This window comes from Gopherus evgoodei, chromosome 1 (genome assembly GCF_007399415.2).
Source record: "Gopherus evgoodei ecotype Sinaloan lineage chromosome 1, rGopEvg1_v1.p, whole genome shotgun sequence".
In the NCBI taxonomy this organism is placed as follows: domain Eukaryota; kingdom Metazoa; phylum Chordata; order Testudines; family Testudinidae; genus Gopherus; species Gopherus evgoodei.
This window is the reverse complement of record NC_044322.1, coordinates 216845813-216864832: the sequence shown is the minus strand read 5'-3', so window position 1 is coordinate 216864832 and position 19020 is coordinate 216845813. Positions and strand designations below refer to the sequence as shown.

At 44.6% G+C, this 19020-nt stretch overlaps 1 protein-coding gene across 3 annotated transcripts in view; it reads right to left on the bottom strand.

Annotated features, from left to right (window-relative positions):
• The window catches only part of CASP2 (caspase 2), a 32831-nt gene that overhangs the window by 1831 nt on the left and 11980 nt on the right, over positions 1–19020 (bottom strand). For 2 of the 3 annotated variants that reach the window (XM_030536303.1, XM_030536321.1), the window contains exons 6-10: positions 18533–18709; positions 16434–16562; positions 16083–16173; positions 489–638; positions 193–302 (exon numbers count right to left, since the gene is read on the bottom strand). In XM_030536303.1, the coding sequence (XP_030392163.1) occupies positions 193–302; positions 489–638; positions 16083–16173; positions 16434–16562; positions 18533–18709 (657 nt within the window). Of the gene's footprint in view, positions 1–192; positions 303–488; positions 639–15902; positions 15959–16082; positions 16174–16433; positions 16563–18532; positions 18710–19020 lie in introns of those variants that run through there. The other variant, XM_030536312.1, reaches the window with a different exon arrangement.

The window sequence follows — 19020 nt, the reverse complement described above, 5'->3', positions numbered from 1 at the left end:
TCCTAAAGCTTTTCATGTCCCCTCAGAATACATTCTGTACCCCTCCCAGGGATGCATGCCCCCTAGTTCGAGAACCTCTGCTGTAGAGTGTGGGGCAGGAGCACTCTTCTTTGGGCAGTTCAGGCCTAAGAACTTGAAGCATAAGACACTGCAAGAACCAGGCAAATGTAGGATAGGGATGTCTCAGCTTACCTTCACCAACATATCAGCCACATGCATGTTTTGAGAATCCTCGGCAAACACAGAAGTGAGAGCCTCAATATACCAGGATCCACGCTTGGTATTTCGCATGGCAGCTGTGCCTGAAAACATAAAAAGTGCATCAGCCCATAGTGAAAAAAGAGAGGGACAAACACAGGGAGATCCAGAGAAGGAAGTCTCTAGGGGACACACACACAGGGGAACTGCTGAAGCTCAGAGGAGGGCTACCACCTTTAACACCCTCACAGACTGGGAGACAGACACCTTTATGGGACCCACCCCGATACCTTTCAGAGAGGCATAGCCACAGATCATGTCCGAACGTGTGGGCAAACGCAGCCTGGGATTCTCCTCTTTGTTGGCATCACTCTCCTCGCAGCCTGGAGAATCAGAGCGCTCTTTCCCATCCCTCTGATCCACTCCCCGGTCTGTCTCATCTAAGGGGAGGGTGGGGGCGGAAGAGAGAAAGAAAAAAAAAAGTGGAACAAGTTACTCCCAAACCTATTGTGCAGTCTTCTCATATTCCCCCCAGTCACTGAGTTCTATCTGTTTGTATAATCCTGGCTTCCTTTGTCCAGGACCCAACGCCATAGCAGTTAGCACGGAACACTTCTCTACAGCTCCTGCATTTCTGTATCTGTGTCTTCTCAAATTTCAACAGAAAATCTCTTTTTCCTTGCCTATAACATTTAAACTCCTCTTTCCTTCTACATTTGGTCTTCTGTGATTACTGGAAACAATAGTAACTCTGTTAATATAGTGCTGACTAAGCCCACACTACTACTGTAGTTAATTTAGTATCACTGCTGCAGTATCACTATCTATTATTCAGTGTCTATATATTACAGTGGCATAGCTTTATAATCACTGAGAATTTGGGTGTGTTGGGAAGTTGCAGCATTCTCTTTAAACCTTGGACACAACTCCAAATCCCCAGTAAAAACCCAAATCTTCCCCTCAATCCCAGGATAGCAGGATGTTTCAGCTAAAATAGCAGTTCACAATATCAACAGTTCCAACAGAATCCATTTAAAACTATTAGTTTTTTCTGTCTTTAGATGAAATCAGGAATCCCTGCACTGGCTCCACTTTTGGACAGATTCTCTATACAGCCATGAAGACTAAAAATACTATTTAAAAATTAAGAGCCTTGACACTGCATGAATAGAAGGGGATACCAAAACATGCTAGCGTACAGCTTGCTGCAATGAACTGACTCAGTCTGACCAGACTAGGGATGACCTGAGTCTGCATTCCCCTCCACCCCCTACACAGCTAAAGGGGACCTGCAAAGAAAAAAAAATCGTGTTTTTTTTTTAGTTCTTTATAACATATGACGACTGAAGGGATTTTGGTTCTCTTTTTAACATTTTTTCCCCTCCTGAATGTTTTCTACCTTCGACATTTTGAGGATATAAAGCCTGGTGTCTTCAGTGCTTTTCACTAAGTGCTCTTTGGAAGACTCAGATCTGAACTGCAAACTCTCTCAACCCTTAAATGAAAAGACCTGAAGGGGTGCATGGGAACAGAGATTGCCATACTGAATCAAACTCAAGATCCATTTAGTTCAGTGTCCTGTCTCTGACAGTAGCCAACTCCAGCTACTTCAAAGGAAAGTGTAAGAACATCACAGCAGACTGATGGGAGATAAAGTCTCCCCTACATTAGGTCTCATGCAGGTCTTTAACTAGCTTAAGTGTACTTAAAATCCCTTCCAGAATTTGTTAGCATTAGTGGAGAACTCTGAACATTTTTATGGATAATCATGAAATGGTAGAGTTTATGATTCTAAGGAATGGTAGGAGGGAGAAAAGCACAATAAAGACAATGGTTTCAAGAAGGCAGACTTTAGCAAACTCAGGGAGTTGGTAGGTAAAATCCCATGGGAAGCAAGTCTAAGGGGAAAAACAATTGAAGACAGTTGCCATTTTTTTCAGAGACATTATTAAGGGCACAAGAGCAAACTATCCCACTGCGTAGAAAAGATATGAAGTATGGCAAGAGACCATCCTAGCTTAACCAGGAGATCTTCGATGATCTGAAACTCAAAAAAAAAAAAGAGTCCTACAAAAAGTGGAAACTTGGTCAAATTACAAAGGATGAATACAAACAAATAACTCAAGTATGTAGGGACAAAGTTAGAAAAGCCAAGGCACAAAATGAGATCAAACAGGCTAGGGACATAAAAGGAAACAAGCAAGAGGAAGAACAAGGACAGGGTAGGCCCATTACTCAGTGGGGGGAGGGGAACAATAACAGAAAATCTGGAAATGGCAGAAGTGCTTAATGATTTCTTTGTTTTCGTTTTCACCAAGAAGATTGGTGGCAATTGGGCATCTAATATAGCGAATGCCAATGAAAATGAGGCAGAATCAGGATCTAAAATAGGGAAAGAACAAGTCAAAACTTAGACAAGTTAGATGTCTTGAAATCACTAGGGCCTGATGAAATGCATCCTAGAATACTCAAGGAGCTGACTGAGGAGATATCTGAGCTATTAGCAATTATCTTTGAAAAGTCACAGAAGACAGGAGACATTTCAAAAGGCTGGAAGAGGGCAAATACAGTGCCCATCTATTAAAAGGGAAATAAGGACAACCCGGGGAATTACTGATCAGTCAGCTTAACTTCTGTAGCTGGAAAGATAATGGAGCAAATAATTAAGCAATCAACTTGCAAACACCTAGAAGATAATAAAGTGACAACAGTTAACATGGATTTGTCAAGAACAAAATAGTGTCAAACCAACCTGACAGGGTAACAAGCCTTGGGGGGAGAAGAGAGAGAGAGAGAGAGAGAATGAGTGAGTGTGGACAGAACAGTAGATGTGGTATATCTTGACTTTAGTAAGGCTTTTGATACTGTCTCGCATGACCTTCTCATAAACAAACTAGGGAAATACAACCTAGATGGAGCATGCCATAAGGTGGGTGAATAACTGGTTGGAAAATCATTCCCAGGGAGTAGTTATCAGTGGTTCACAGTCAAACTGGAAAGGCATAATGAGTGGGGTCCCGCAGGGACTGGTTCTGGATCCAGCTCTGTTCAATATCAGCAATTTAGATAAAGGCATAGACAGTACACTGTGATAGACCCAAACCAGTGGGGTACAGGAGTCTGGTAGAGGGCAAATATACTGGTCACTGGATGAGTAGTTTTCTGTTCCCTGAGTGACCAGAGCAGGGGCTGAACTAGTTCTAGCAGGTTCCAGAGTACTCTAGTTAAGGAAGACAGGCTGATTAGAACACCTGCAGTCAATCAAGGCAGGCTAATCAAGGCACCTGGGTTTAAAAAGAAACTCACTCCAGTCAGGCTAGGGGAAGCCAGAAGAGAGGAAGTGTGTGAGAGGAGCTGAGAGTGAGTGCTGCCGGAGGACTAAGGAGTACAAGTGTTATCAGACACCAGGAGGAAGGTCCTGTGGGGAGGATAAAGAAGGTGTTTGGAGGAGGCCGTAGGGAAGTAGCCCAGGGAGTTGTAGCTGTCATGCAGCTGTTACAGGAGGCACTATAGACAGCTGTGATCCATAGGGCCCTGGGCTGGAACCCAGAGTAGAGGGCAGGACTGGGTTCCCCCCAAATCTCCCAACTCCTGATCAGACACAGGAGGAGTTGACCCAGACTGTGGGGAAGATCACTGAGGTGAACAAATCTGCCAACAAGCGCAGGACCCAGCAGAGTAGAGGAGGAACTTTGTCACAACACTTATAAAGTTTGTGAATGATACCAAGCTGGGAGGGGTTGCAGGTGCTTTGGAGGATAGGATTCAAATTCAAACTGATCTGGAGAAATGGTATGAAATAAACAGGAAGAAATTCAATAAGGACAAATGCAAAGTACTCCACTTAGGAAGGAACAATCAGTTGTACACATACAAAATGGGAAATGACTGCCTAGGAAGGAGTACTGCGGAAAGGGATCTGGGGGTCACAGTGGATCACAAGCTAAACATGAGTCAGTGTAATGCTGTTGCAAAAAAAAGCAAACATCATTCTGGGCTGTATTAGCAGGAATATTGTAAGCAAGACACGAGAAGTAATTCTTCCACTCTACTCTGTGCTGATTAGGCCTCAACTAGAGTAGTGTGTCCAGTTCTGTGCACCATGTTTCAGGAAAAGATGTGGACACATTGGAGAAAGTCCAGAGAAGAGCAACAAAAACAATTAAGGTTAATGACCTGTGAGGGAAGGTTGAAAAAAAATTGGCTTTGTTTAGTCTGGAGAAGAGAAGACTGAGAGGGGATATAACAGCTTCCAAGTACATAAAAACGTTATTACAAGGAGGAGGGAGAAAAAATTCCCTCATTAACCTCTGAGGATAGAAACAGCAGCAATGGGCTTCAATTGCAGCAAGAATGGTTTAGGTTGGACATTAGGAAAAACTTCGTCAGAGTGGCTAAGCACTGGAATAAATTCCCTAGGGAGGTTGTGGAATCTCCATCGTTGCAGATTTTTAAGAGCAGGTTGGACAAACACCTGTCAGGGATGGTCTAAATAAGACTTAGTCCTGCCTTGAGTGCAAGGGACTGGACTAGATGACCTTTTGAGGTCCCTTCCAGTTCTATGATATCCAGTCTCCTTTTGGATCTTGGGCACAATGACTGCCAGTGACAGAGTTCCACAATCCAAAAAAGTATTGCTTTATTGTGTGAAATTTCACAATTTTTAATGTAATTGACTTTTCCTTTGTCCTTTTGTTAGGAGACAGGAGAACAGATTACTTGCTCTACCTTTTGCAGACCAGTCACTGCAGACTTATGTGCCCCCATGTTGGTGTCACTAAGAATAACCCTAAGTAACTTGGGAGGTTGGAAGGCCACAAGGGTATGGAGCCTCCCTGGTTTTAGGCCTCAGCAGACAAGAGTCCCTCCATGTTTGAACTTACACCTGGCCTTTTAGGTCGATTAAACAGCCGTTATCAGTTGCAACAGTTCTAACTGGTCTAAAGCAGAAATAATGAGGCCTGTGCACCTTTAGCAGAAGGACAAGATAACTTGCAGAAGGAAAACTTACTAACGAGCTGCCGTGGCCAAGATTAATTAATGCACCTGCGCTTATGTAATTGCTACAGGGGGAGGAAGAAGAAAGAAGAAAGAGAAAAAAAAAACTTATAAAAAGAGAAAAGCCGCTTGTGTAGGGGTGCTGGATCTGAGGCATGTCAAGTCTCCCAGCAGTGCTTTGAGATCTCAAATAAACTTTGCTTGCTTCTCCACCCTGGTGTGTGTTCATTGGCGCTAAGCACTCCAGGCACGAACCACTATTGCTTGCCTCGGGCACCCTCTGTGCCTGCAACAGTTTTGGTGTCCCTGGGTGGGCCTCGAGGCTAAAATCAGCCTTGCCTGGACCCCTCTCGGTGGCTAAGGGATCGCAGCGACGACTGACGCCCAGCGCGCACTGGTGACTTCACCGGGGGCCTCGGCGGAGACGCAGTTCGACTGACCCCAGAGGGCACAACGGTGCAACACGCTCGAGTAGTGGAGAAGCAGTTGAGGGTGACGGTGAGAAACCGGTCCCTTGGATAAGATAGGAACAGTGCAGTGGTCTGGATTTTTGCCTGTTAAGACCTGGGGATGCCCAGTGTCACCCTAGGATATGGGGCAGGGACAGAGTACAGACAGGGCATGGTGTACACCCTTAGAATGCATTCTAGAGAATTGGGAAGTGTTTGGATCAGATCCACTAACTAAAAGCAAACTAAAAAGTTCTGTATAGTAGACTGGCCTCAATGTCAACTAGAGGACCAGAAAGATGGCCACCAGAAGGATCACTTAATTATAACACCATCCTCCAATTACTCCTGTTTTGTCAGCGAACGGGTAGCTTCTGAAGCTGTTTGTATGGAGAGCTCTTGTAAAAATCCCCCACCATCGCTCCTGTTCTTCCCCATGTCTGGTGGAATGCGAGGATTCAAAAGCAGGTTAGGGATAGTGCAGGGACAAAGGAGGGACCTGTTTAGAAAGGGGAGACCCTATGTCCTAGTGTACTCTCTCCCTGGTGTAGCTAAAAAGCAAGATCAGATGCAGAATGGTACTGGGGGCCAGTGTGAGTGACTGTTACCGGAAGACGCCCAGAGTACCCTGTGAAGCAAAAGCTCGTGACCAGGACTACTCTAACGCAAGCCCAGTAACTAGTGGATCTGTAGGAGGTCCGACCCATGGTGGGCTGACTCGGCCTGGCATCGTCCGATGAGGAAGCTGCCTGGGTCTAGGAGTGTGTGTACCCATCTTCCCTTCCCCTTTCCTTTCCATGTGGGCTACTGACAGTCTGATCATCTCACTGGATGCAATCACGGTAAGCGGCGCCGTCTTCCAGAGACTAGCCAACGCTCTTTGCTGAAGGGAGGTGTAGGAGGGTCGTGGTCATCCTCGTTAGCCTCTCCTGTGTGAGTACCCTGTAGGGAAAAATCCTTAGTTTATGAGCCGCTAGCGTGGACAGGGCACCCTCCCTGTGTGTGTAAGTGGAAAATGGGGGGGGGGCAGTCTAAACATTCCATCTCACCCCCTAAGTGTACCCCCGCATATTACATGTACGTACATTATGGTTCATCAACCTGCAGGTATTTAGAGAATTGGAATATTTACACACGTGAAAATCCATCTAAACAATGCCCACTAGAAGGTACTTCAATCTAGATAAGATCATACATCTAAGAGGAGGGTTTAATCACCAAAAAGCCCTGACACAGCATGAGCAAATTTGTCTATTGAGGAAAGGAACGGGTTAATTTAAAAATCATCTTGGCCCAGGGATGGAAGGGAGGGGTTGCTCTGCGTTCAAGGTCAAGAATCAACGCAGACTATGCTAAGTACAAAGAAAAACTGCTTTCGGCCCCAGCTGGCTGTGAAGGAAAAAAATATAGACAGAGGCGAACCAAAGGCAATACAAGTTACAGAACTGAGATTACATTTGCAAAGCTTAACTGTCCAGTAAGATCCAACAGTGTGCCTTTGTGACCCCGGAGCCGGTGTGGCTTGGTGACACCAAAGAAGCCACAGGCAGCCGACCTGGACTAGAATCTCTGAAAGAGACACTGCAGGAGATTCCAGGGTGTAAGAGAACAGCCCTCCCAAGAGCAGAAGCATTTTGGAAATTCTGGACAAGCTGTATACAGGATAATCTCCCGCACACCTCTCCCCCTTCTCTGAACATTATACAGAGAAGTGGCCAGTCTGGACGTACGTGTGTGAGTATGAAAGGGGCTTCAGGCTTGGGGCATTAATATTTTCCTGAGTGATGAGGGAGCGTTCCCAACACTCTCCGTTGTTGTTTTATTATTGGAGCTTTAAAAATTCAGTTATATGGTGTGTTTTCTTTATCTTCCCCCAATGATCCTGTAGTGTCAGCCTGATCACCTGACATGAGGGATAGATTGGTAACAGAAATTTGTCACAGTTTGGTGAGCAATTAAGAAGGGGGGAGCCCTGCAGAATTTACACCATCTATTTGTTTTACCCTTGTTATTTTATGTTTGCTTTGCTTGGTACTGTTGGTGTTATATGTTGAGAACTGCATGAGTAAAAGTGAGTCCTAATAGAATAAGAAAACGCGTTCTGGTTCTGTTCTGTTTAACCGGTTACTGTTGTTTTTATGGTCTGTTCATTTGGGCGTTAGGAGTGTGGGCGGAACTGAACCTCTCGTTCGTAATTCCTCAGAGTGGAAGCCATGCGTACGAGGAAGCTCTGAGGTCGAATTGAGATCCTTCTGTCTCGTCCCCTGTAGCGGTCAGTGTATAGAAGTGGGAAAGCCTGGCTTAGACTGTAAGTTCCTCTGCTCTGTGTAATTCTCTCTTCTGTTTAAGTGTCAGCAGACAGATGGATGGGTCTTTGGGTAAACCCTCTAAAGGAGGTTGGATTATATGTTAAGTAAATGGCCTTTGCCCAATGGGCCATGTGTTTTTGTCCAGGTGACAAGCCTCACGAGTAAGAGTGAGTAAGAATGTTTAAGGGAAGAGAACAGGAGGGGTGGGGGCTAGTTGAGAAGCCCACCCTCCTAGCTAAACTGGTAGTGGAACAAGTTGGTGCCCATGGAAGGGACAGTTCAGCAAGAAAAGCAGGATCGAGCCCAGGCGGGCAGGCAGACAGCCAGAGAGATTGGAAAACGGGTTGGAAAACTTTAAGGGTGTAGTGGAAGGAAGGAGTCAGTAAGTGTAAGCATGGGGATTTCAAATACCCAGGACTGACTTGGAATGGTGAGTTAAGTTGATAAAAGTGGCTGTTGGGAGACAAGCAAGTGATTTAAGGGAGAGTGAGAAGTGAACTCTGTAGTTGCTGGAGGGAACAGCAGTTGAACTTTGTAAAAATGCTAAAGAGGAAAGTTCTTGGTGTCTGTGAAATGTTTGTGAATAAATTCAGGCAAAGAAATTATTGGATTGCAATAATTTGATTTGGCTATGAACAATTTAGTTGAATTAGCTGAAGAATGTATACAGTGTTATGTAATTGAAAACCTGGGCTGCCTATGAAACAAATACAAGAAAATATGGGGTAATTCCTCTGTTTTGCCTGAAGTCAACAAGGGTATTTGTATATTTCAAGCGATGATTGTCTGCCCAGAAGGGGTGGGTAGACCTCTGTTTTTTTGTCTTTCAGATAACCAGAGAAAACTGAGGCCAGCTGAACAGCATTCAATGTACCATGCATTTACTGGCACAATAGGAATCATGTTTTGTGTTCTATGTTCTGTCCTGTGGTGTTTGTCTTGTGGCTGGAATTGTTGTGTTTACTATTTTCATAGAATAGTCTATTTTAAAATTAAACAAAAAGGTTAAATTAAAATGCAGATACTTGTCTTGTTCAACTTGGAATACAAAGTGTTTGGATAAATCAGGAGAATGTGATATACTAAAGTCTAATGCATTTCCTTAAGTAAGGAAAAGAAATTTCATTGGCCAAATTGTTAATTGTAAAAATTGTTGTTAAAATGTGCATACCAACAGTCTTTGAAAGCAAAGACATGAAAAGTTAACCCACTCCCCATATTGTACATGGGATCTTTCTGGCTACCTCAGATTTCTAGCCAGAGGGCTGAGGATGGTGGAAAGCTATTGGACTAGAGGTTAAATTGAATGAACTCCTCAAAGTGGGAGTGCTTGTCCTGGCTTGTTGCTCCAAAGCTCTGTAATAAGGTTATTTTAGTAAAAGGGTGTGTATGGCATATATTAAATAATAAGACTAATGTACTGTATAATGACAATGTTTATGTCTTCATTGTTGAGAAAAAGGTGTATAAGTAAAAAGTGGAAGTTTCCTTTGCAGCTTAAAAGAAGCCAAGAAGGGAAGAAGGACAAAACAGAATGAATTAACTGAAAAAAAAAAATAGCAAGCTCAGGCTATAGATAAGACACTGACTCCATTCAAGGACACTGCTCACAGTTAAGACTTGGCTAACAACCAGGAAAAGGAGGGCTTGAATTTGCCCACGCAGCTATGAGATTTGCAAAACATTGCCAGGCACTAATGAAATGTGTTAAGTTTCTTTTCTCACAGGTAAAGAAGCGCTACCCAAAGACCCTAGGAGCCCTGCCACTCCTTGGAACCAGGAGACGGGATTGATGTAAAGGTCCACCAACGAAAGACTGCTCTGGCTCCACCCTGGAAAGGCCCTTATTAAGTCCTGCTACCTACCAACACCACTCAGAAGTGCCAAAGACTGACTGCTTGGACCCAAGATTCTTACTGCAAAAAGACCCCTCCACATCGGGAGAATTCTCCTACTGATGATTAGCCTATTTCGCCTTCTAGCTCCACTGTGCCTTCTGGACAGCAGGGAAAAAGTACAAGGTGAAGTGCTAGTAACCTCTCCCTTGTCCATTGACAGATCTACTGTGCCTTTGAATTTTTCTAGAAGAATCAAAACCATTACAGGGTGATGTGCTAGTAACCTCTCCCCTGTAGGATGCTGAACCACGACTGTTTCAGGAAAGAAGGAGGAACACTCAGAAATTGCCAAAGTCCAGGAATTCCTGACTAGAAAGGACATTAAGAACTGACCCTGGTGAAGAAACAAAGAATTATACACTGGTCTGAGGACATTTGTGGGACCCATGCTTGGGAATGTGGTATTGATTGGAGTTTGGGGTTTATTCTACAGGCTGCGCCCTGTGTCCTGGAGAGTGACTAATAATGTAACCCCCCCTCCTATGCTATTAATGTCGATGCCTTTTGAAAGTACCTGAGAATAGTTAAATAACAGGTGTTTTATAATACTGCAACAAGGAAAGATGGTATTGAATATCACTGAGGCTGGGAAGGCATTGCAGTGGGATCTAGTATGTTTAGGAATTCGGGATTTCCTGAATGACCAGCTGATGGCCATTTGGAGTGATCTTGAGTACCAGACTTGGCCCACTGCCCTTACAGATGCATCAGAAATACCATCTGATCTGTGATCATCGAGACATACGTGGACACTTCCTGGGTGGAAGTGTGGCTTCCCAGGGCGGGGTGTGCGCCCTTATAGGGGATGAATGCTGTACTTATGTCCCAGAAAGCGCATAGGATATTAACAAGCACATCCTGCCAGCCAAACAGGCTTTTGAACAGTGGAAGGCCCAGGAAAGGAAACCCACTATTTCTGATTCCCTCTGGGGCTGGTTACTCAACCTGGGAGAACTAGGGGAAGGCATTGTTCACCTCCTGCTCACTGGTGTGGTGTTGTGTATCGTTACTCTTCTCTTGCTTGCTTGCTGAAAAGCACTTCAGCTCCCTAGAGCTAAATCACTTTATCCTTTAAATGTGAGAACACTCAGCCAAAAGTCTGAGTATTCTCAAAGGAGGGAGTTGTTGGTGTCACTAAGAATAACCCTAAGTAACTTGGGAGGTTGGAAGGCCACAAGGGTATGGAGCCCTCCTGGTTTTAGGCCTCAGCAGACAAGAGTCCCTCCATGTTTGAACTTTAATCGACCTAAAAGGCCAGGTGTAACAGCCGTTATCAGTTGCAACAGTTCTAACTGGTCTAAAGCAGAAATAATGAGGCCTGTGCACCTTTAGTAGAAGGACAAGATAACTTGCAGAAGGAAAACTTACTAACGAGCTGCTGCGGCCAAGATTAATTAATGCACCTGCGCTTACGTAATTGCTACAGGGGGAGGAAGAAGAAAGAAGAGAAAAAAAAAAAACTTATAAAAAGAGAAAAGCCGCTTGTGTAGGGGTGCTGGATCTGAGGCATGTCAAGTCTCCCAGCAGCGCTTTGAGATCTAAAATAAACTTTGCTTGCTTCTCCACCCTGGTGTGTGTTCATTGGCGCTAAGCACTCCAGGCACGAACCACTGTTGCTTGCCTCGGGCACCCTCTGTGCTTGCAACACCCCCAGTCTCATTTTTAAGGAAGCAATCCCAATCTTTTCTGTCTCTTCATACAAGAGATTTTCCAGGCCCTTAATCAGTCTCCTCTTTTCTGAATCCCTCTAATGGTGCAATATCTGTTTGGAAATGGGATTACCAATGCTGAACACAGACATTATCCATATGAGGGCACATCAGTGATTTATATAGAGGTATTATAATATTCTCTGGATCATTCTACATCTCATTCAGGGTGGATAAAAATCAAATTATTTTTTAAATAAAAAATCAGTTTTATTCAAACAGGTTTTTCCCTCAAAAAGCATTATTAAAAAAATCCAATCTAAAGCTAGTTTTAATTAAGATACATAAGAGCTCAAAGATATCTCATCATGGAATAGGGATTATAAATTCTAATTCTATAGTCTGAGACAATATAGTCATGTAATGTTTAAGAAAAGGTTTGTAAATGAGTTCCAATAGTTCATCTTATGAGGTTCCAGGGGCTTTTGTAGAAAGATTAACCTAAATAATCTCTATCTACTTCCTGGGGCTCAGTCTAGAAGATACCATCAGAGATGCTTAGTTCTGCAGTTCTCAAACTGTGGATTTGTGTCTCCAGAGATAACATGCTTGTTAACAGCAAAAATGTTTTAAAATAAATATACAGAGGTGAGAAATAACAGCCCTAAACCCTACCATCCCTTTGCAAATTTGTGCACCTCTAAAAGTGCAAAGTTTCAAAAAGTTCAATGGATAGAAGATTGCTGGGGGCAGAATAGATCTGGACAAGGAGAATAAGTTTGGATATGAGTGTGAGAAGTGGGGGACACACAGTAAAAACAAAAGTGAAACTGTTTGAGCAGCATATTCCAGAAGTCTGAGGTCTTTCTGAGTGTAGCCTTCATTGATTTGCGATCTACCATACCATTCTCTCACTAGAAGGGAAAACCTATAATGGCAGCTGGCCATAAAAGAGAACCAGTTTGAGAATATTTTAATGAAGTTCCCCTACCTGTAAGACAGGCATGTGTGCAAAATGCAAACAGTGCAACAAAGAAATACAAGGCCTGGTTGCCCAAATGAAACATCATGAGAAGTGTTGCTTCTCAGGAGGAAGCTGTGTTGAAGAGGATGAAAGGAACAAAAAACACAGTTGTTATGCTACGGTACTATCATTTTAGATCAGTTGTGATAAAAAATAAAGTAGCTGAAAATAGGCAGATCTTCCTTTTACAATTTCACCTTTAAAGTAATAATGAGTATCAGTGAATGCAATGAGTAATACTAAACGAGCAGTATGGTAATTAAATAACTGTATTGACTTATTGTGTTTAGGAAAATCCATCCTCAACATACAGGATTCTGAAGACTATCCACCTTCAAGATCACCATTTTCTATAGTTTCAGAGTTATCTGCCAATGATAGTGTTTCAGTCCCATTATGTATGTACTGTATATTACCTATAGCAAAAAGGAAAAAAAAATCTCCATCATCCAGAAACAACGACAGATAAGTTTGTGATAAGAACCAGCAGATTACAAAAAAGGTAATTGATGAAAAAATTGCCTAGTTTGTTTATGCAACAAACTCTCCTTTCTGTATAATAGAGAACCCACACTTCATTAACATGGTTCGGACACTAAGACCAAGATACAGTCCACCCAACAGAGTAGATGCCGCAGATAAAGTGTAAAAGAGAAATTGAGCAGTGTGCAAAAGGTTTAATGCTGCCTAAGTCCCTTTCCTGAATTGACATAGTTAATTTAGAATCCTACAAGGCATGTAAGTAGTTTAAATGTTTCCCTCTAATGTACATTAGTTAGCATGCATCAACACTGGATTTTATTTGCCATTATGTTACCCATTCCTCCAGCTTGTTTTCTCCCAACTATTAGTCAGGCATTTACATTAAGCAGATATTAACAAAACACAGAAAAAGAAAGAATTTTTAAATTGACTAAAAAAAAAAGCTGTCTTCTCAATTGCTCAGGTTTCAGTCTTTGTATGGTCTCACCCCAAATACTTTCTAGTCATCTATAAAGACCGAAGACCACATGCAAGAACAGGGTAGATGAGAGTAGATATTTCTAATGGAAAAAAAGAGTGGAGGAGGAGAGGGGCTTAAAACAAAAAGAACCTTTCAGAACTTCTTTATATCAGAAAGAATTAAAAAAAGGGTTGAAAGGAATACATTTGCAGGTAACTCAGATGCATTTTCACTTCTGTACAAGAGAGCATCTGCTGGCACAACACCGGAAAATGTTATAAATCACACATCTTGCTGTATGTAGTTTCTACATGTACTACAGCATAACTTGAAGTCTGATTACTATTTTTTTTTTTTAAAATAGTAAAGATCTGAACACTTTTGCCCAAACATTCGTACTGAGGTCTAGTTAAAAATTATTTCAGGGATTTGGGAGATTTTCCAAGTCTGAATTAAATTCACCAAAGTCAAATGGTAGACTTAATTTTGCTTAAACCTCCAGATATGAACTTTCAGCCCAAAAGGAAAATTTGTAAGGAAGTTACGAGCAACAATGAAGAGGTGTAGAGACTTCAACAGTCATCTTCAGACTTCACTGCCACCAGCAGAAAGAGCTTGTATGATAGATGCTCTATAGCAGGGGTCAGCAACTTACGGCACGTGTGCCAAACACAGCATACGAACCAATTTTGAGCGGCACGCAGCTGTCTGCCGCAGGCCCGGCCCCCAGCCCCACTCAGCCCCTCCACCCTACCCCAGCCCACCGCTCTCCACTGTGGGGGCAGGAGGCAGAAGCTTGGTCCTGTGGCAGCCAAGCTTCCCCCCTCCCCCACTTCTTCCCCCAGTATGGGGCTTTCCTGCCCCGCCCCCTCTCCTTCCCTGCGCTAATCAGCTGATGGCCCTAGCGAAGAGGAGGGGGAAGAGCGGCAGTGTGCGCACAGCTCCATAGAGGAGGCAGAGAGAGGTCGGGATGGGGTCTTGGGGAAAGGGGTGGAACAGGGCACATCCCTTCCAGCCCCCTGCCATGAGCTGCTCAGGGCAGGGGGCTGGGAGCACCTTCATGAGCCGAGCACCCCAGCCTTCTGCCCTGACCGCCCCCCCCCCCACACACACACCCTCAGCCCTGACCCTTGAACCCCCCCACCAAACACCCAGCCTTCTGCCCTGAACCCCCCGCAGCCCTCTGCACTGACCCCTGAAACCCCCCACTCCCTCCCAGGTCTGAGGTCCCAGCCGCAGGTCCTGCTCAGCCTACTGCCAGCCTAGGTGAACAGAACCCCAGGCTGGCAGCAATCTGAGCAGGCTGGCGGTGTAAGATCAGCATTTTAATTTAATTTTAAATGACGCTTCTTAAACATTTTGAAAACCTTGTTTACTTTACATACAATAGTTTAGTTATATAATATAAACTTCTAGAACAAGACCTTCTAAAAACATTCAAAATGTATTACCGGCACGCGAGACCTTAAATTAGAGTGAATAAATGAAGACTCAGCACACTCCTTCTGAAAGGAACAGAAGGAGATAAAGAGGTGGGAAGAGCTACGGATGAGGGTTTGGGGCTAAGTTCCTGTAAAAAGATGCGCAACAGACTATCAAAGCCCGAGCTGCTGGGGCCAGGCAGAAAAGCCCCTCTGCCAGCCAGCCCAGCCCAGCCCAGCCCCGCCAGAGCTACCACAGCCAGAGAGAGAAGCCTCTGTCCAGGCCCACCAGAGCTGCCAGGGACAGGAGCCACTCCCCCAGCCCAGTCCAGTCCAGCCCAGTCGGAGCTGCCATGGCCCAGGAGAGGCACCCCTCCCCCAGCCCCAAGCTGCTGCAGCGAGAGGGCAGGGGGGAATCCTCTCTCCCCACCGCAGCCCAGAGGCAGTCTGCACCCCAAACCCCTCATCCCCAGCCCCACTCCAAGCCTGCACCCCAACCGTCTGTCTCAGCCTGAACCCCCTCCTGCACACCAAACCCCTCATCCCTGGCCCCCTCTAGATTCCACACCCCTAGCCAGAATCTTCATCCCCCCTGCCCCCTCCCACACGCCAAACCCCTCAACCCCACCCCATATCACCTCCATATTGGTGCACAAATTCATTCCATAATGGATGTAAAAAAAGTTAGAGGGAACACTGGTTTGGGGACCAGAAGGGAAATAAGAGGAAAGGGCTCTGACATTAAGAGAAGCCAGTTCTGGGAGCTCAGAATAGGGAAAGAGGAGATAACAGCTGGGGCAGGGGGAGAGGGGAGGGAGAGAGCAGGATTTCAGACAAGACTTAAGAGTATAGATGCACAGGGATTTATGATATCATTATATACCCCTATTCCCCCATGCAGGCACAGCAAGAGAAAGCCCCAAGTAGAAATGCCATGATGGAACTTGCCATTCCCAGGGTGCTGTGGGGTCTGCGATTCAATGCACACACCCCATGCAGTGAGAGACACTTACAGAGCAACAGAGGCAGCGGCAGGGCAGAGGGAGGTGAATGTGGGTTCCGCTTACACCTGAGAGAAGCAAAGAGGAGAGTTGACAGCAAATTGGATGGGAGGATGTGTGTGTGTGTAACCCAGACTCCAGCTTTAATGCTGTGCCAAGTACCTGGCCCTCATGATCCCTGGCATCACTCACCTCCACGACAGGCCTGAATGAAGAACATTTTAGGCTTGTTCTGGAGACTTGGGCAGTTTGCATTATCAAAGAGTGTGAAAATCTCCTGCAACTGTGAGAAGAAAGAGGAGAACTAAGCACATCCTCATGGTACTTCCCCCTTCCTTCCATATGTGCCTCCTCATTACCTCCCAATTCCCCATAATTTCCTATGCTTCTTACATGCGATTCTTCTCAGTATTACATTGAGTTCCCACCAATTCCCAACCACTTCATGTGTGCTTCCAGGCTCCCATTTTGCCCTGCCAATATCCCTACCCCCCCAGTACTGCTTCCTAAAGCTATGGAAGAGATTAGTATGTAGGAAGGTACCTGCAGTAACTTGCCATCAACTCCATAAATCCCACCCTCGATGCCATGTGAGAGCAGAGCAACAATGCAGGAATCCACATCTCGGTGAGCTGGCAGCTGAGAGAACATCTGCAATGCCTTCTGCATCTCCTGGAGGGAGAGAAACACACTCAGTGGTCCCTTCAGAAAGAGAAATGAGTGGAAAGAGCCAAGTGATACTCCTGGGGGAATTCTGTGCCACTGCGCATGCAGAATTTGCACAGAAATTAATGCTTTTTGCGCAGAATTCTCTTTTCCTCCATAGAAATTAGCTGCTGGCTGCCACTAGGGGCTGCTGGACCTGGCGCAGCACAGCTTGAAAGTCAAAGACACTGTTGGGGGGAAGAGGGAGGGAGCACACCCTGAAAGAAGGAAACTCCACGCAAGCCTGGGATCCAGCATCAGGCTTTTTCTCCCTCTTGATCCCTGGGCTGGTGGGGGAGGGCCTTCAGCTAGGGTCTGAGGATTAGGGGGTGCGTACAAGTGTCTGGACTGGGGGACACACCCCACAGCTGGGCTCTGGGGCGGAAGGAGTGTGGGTGTCGAGCTCTCCCCTATTGGGCTCTGGGGAGGAGGGAGCAGAGAAACAGGAACTAGGTTGTCGTAGGGGTTTCTTTAACTCTCTGCTCCTGGAGGAATGTGTGTGTGTACTGTTACAGACATAGCTGCTGACAGGTATTTTGAAATAAATTACCAAAATAATTGAAACTGACATGATTATATAGTGTTTTCACAAATAAAATATGCAGACTTTTAGAATTATTGTGCACAGAATTTATTTTTTTGGCACAGAATTCCCCCAGGAGTAGTGAATCACAAACCTAATTTAAGGGGGAGAATAAGGGTAAAGGAATATTCTAATGCTTTCAAACAGCAGCAAAATGCCCTTATTTCTTCAGTATCTTTCATTCCTAAAGCTCCAAAAAACGCTTTGTAGACTCTACATAGGAATCACTCAACCACTTCTGAAATTCAGCTGCCTTAAGCATGAGACACAGCCATTTAAGAGATAAGAAATTCCATAGACAATTACCATTGGACAGGGAGCTTAGGTTGACAGAATATAATTTGCAAGAGCCTGGCCAGGATACTGGGGCAGCTTTTGAGATAAGTGCCCATGGTAACTCAGGTACTTAGATACTAACAGCGATGAACATGGTAAGAACTGCCAGGTATCAGTGGGGTTACCATGTTAGTCTGTATCCAACAAAACAATGAGGAGTCCAGTGTCACCTTAAAGGCTAAAGCTTTTGTGGGTAAAAACCCCACTTCTTCAGACGCATTGAGTGAAAAATTACAGCTACAGACTATCTGAAGAAGTGGGGTTTTTACCTGTGAAAGCTTATGCCCAAATAAATCTGTTAGTCTTTAAGGTGCCACTGGACTCCTTGTTGTACCAACTCAGAGAGAAGAACACTCCTACTGAACAAGAAAATGAAAAACAAGTTTGCTGAGGAGACAGAAGTCTCCCTACAAGACCATAGGCCTGGACGTCAAAAGACCTGGGTTTTAAGAGAGCCTTTAACCTTAATTTCCACAAGACTTTGTGCAAGTCACTTCAGTTTCATCATCTGCAAAATGGGTTAATACTTCACACTCTCACTGTGAGGTTTAATCAGTGAATATCTGAGGTTCTACGAGATCCTCAGAATGGAACAGAGAAATGCTGATTATTTAAATCAGAACAAAAAAACAACCCATCCTTTGTTAACATTAAGATAAGCTTGTTGGAGTAACAAATCCCCCCCCACACACACACACACCACTACAGCTGCAATTAAAACCCCAGCTTTACTACTGAAGAGTATGACAGTGATAAGATAACATCCCTAAAGATCTGAATCCTTCAGAGACCATATAGTCTCTAATACAAATATTTATATAGAAACCTTCCATACAGGGGCTCTCAAACATTATCATATTGTCCACCATATCCTAATGGAGAGAGTGTCTCGTTGACACTGTCCCTTATTACCCAACCCCATCCTTCCCTTCCATTGACTGTCAGCTTGCCCCCAAAACACCAATGCAATAGTTACAAGTCCCAAACCCCTCTCTAGGCAGCACAGGAACTTCCTCACCTGCGCAGTTTGATCATGCAGGACAGTCACCCTGTAGCCAAGGTGCTTGAAGAGCATCTCCAGGGCAGTGTAATCCACATCTCCACCCGAACGGAACTCCAAGTCCTTCTCACTGCTGAAATGCATGTTGCTTAGCACGAGAGCCAGGCCTCGGGGCTGGGATATCAACTTATAAGCCTATTAACAACAGAGCAAGGCAGAAATAGGTAAACCCAGCAATGTGGTAAAAGAAAAAAAAAGTTACAGGGTACTACACACCCATTCCATTATTGTGATGAGATGTGCAAGACCTCTGGGGAACTTGAGATGCAAAGGAACAGGTAGAGAAACCATCTTGGGCTAGAAATGCTCTGTTTGGCTTCCTACGTGTGGTGAAGGCTCCATCATTTGTAACAGGTACTGAGACATACAGACCACCTTGGAAGATTAGGTGCTTCTCCCATAGGATTTGTACAGAATACTCATCCCAGTTCCTGTGAGCCTGGAGA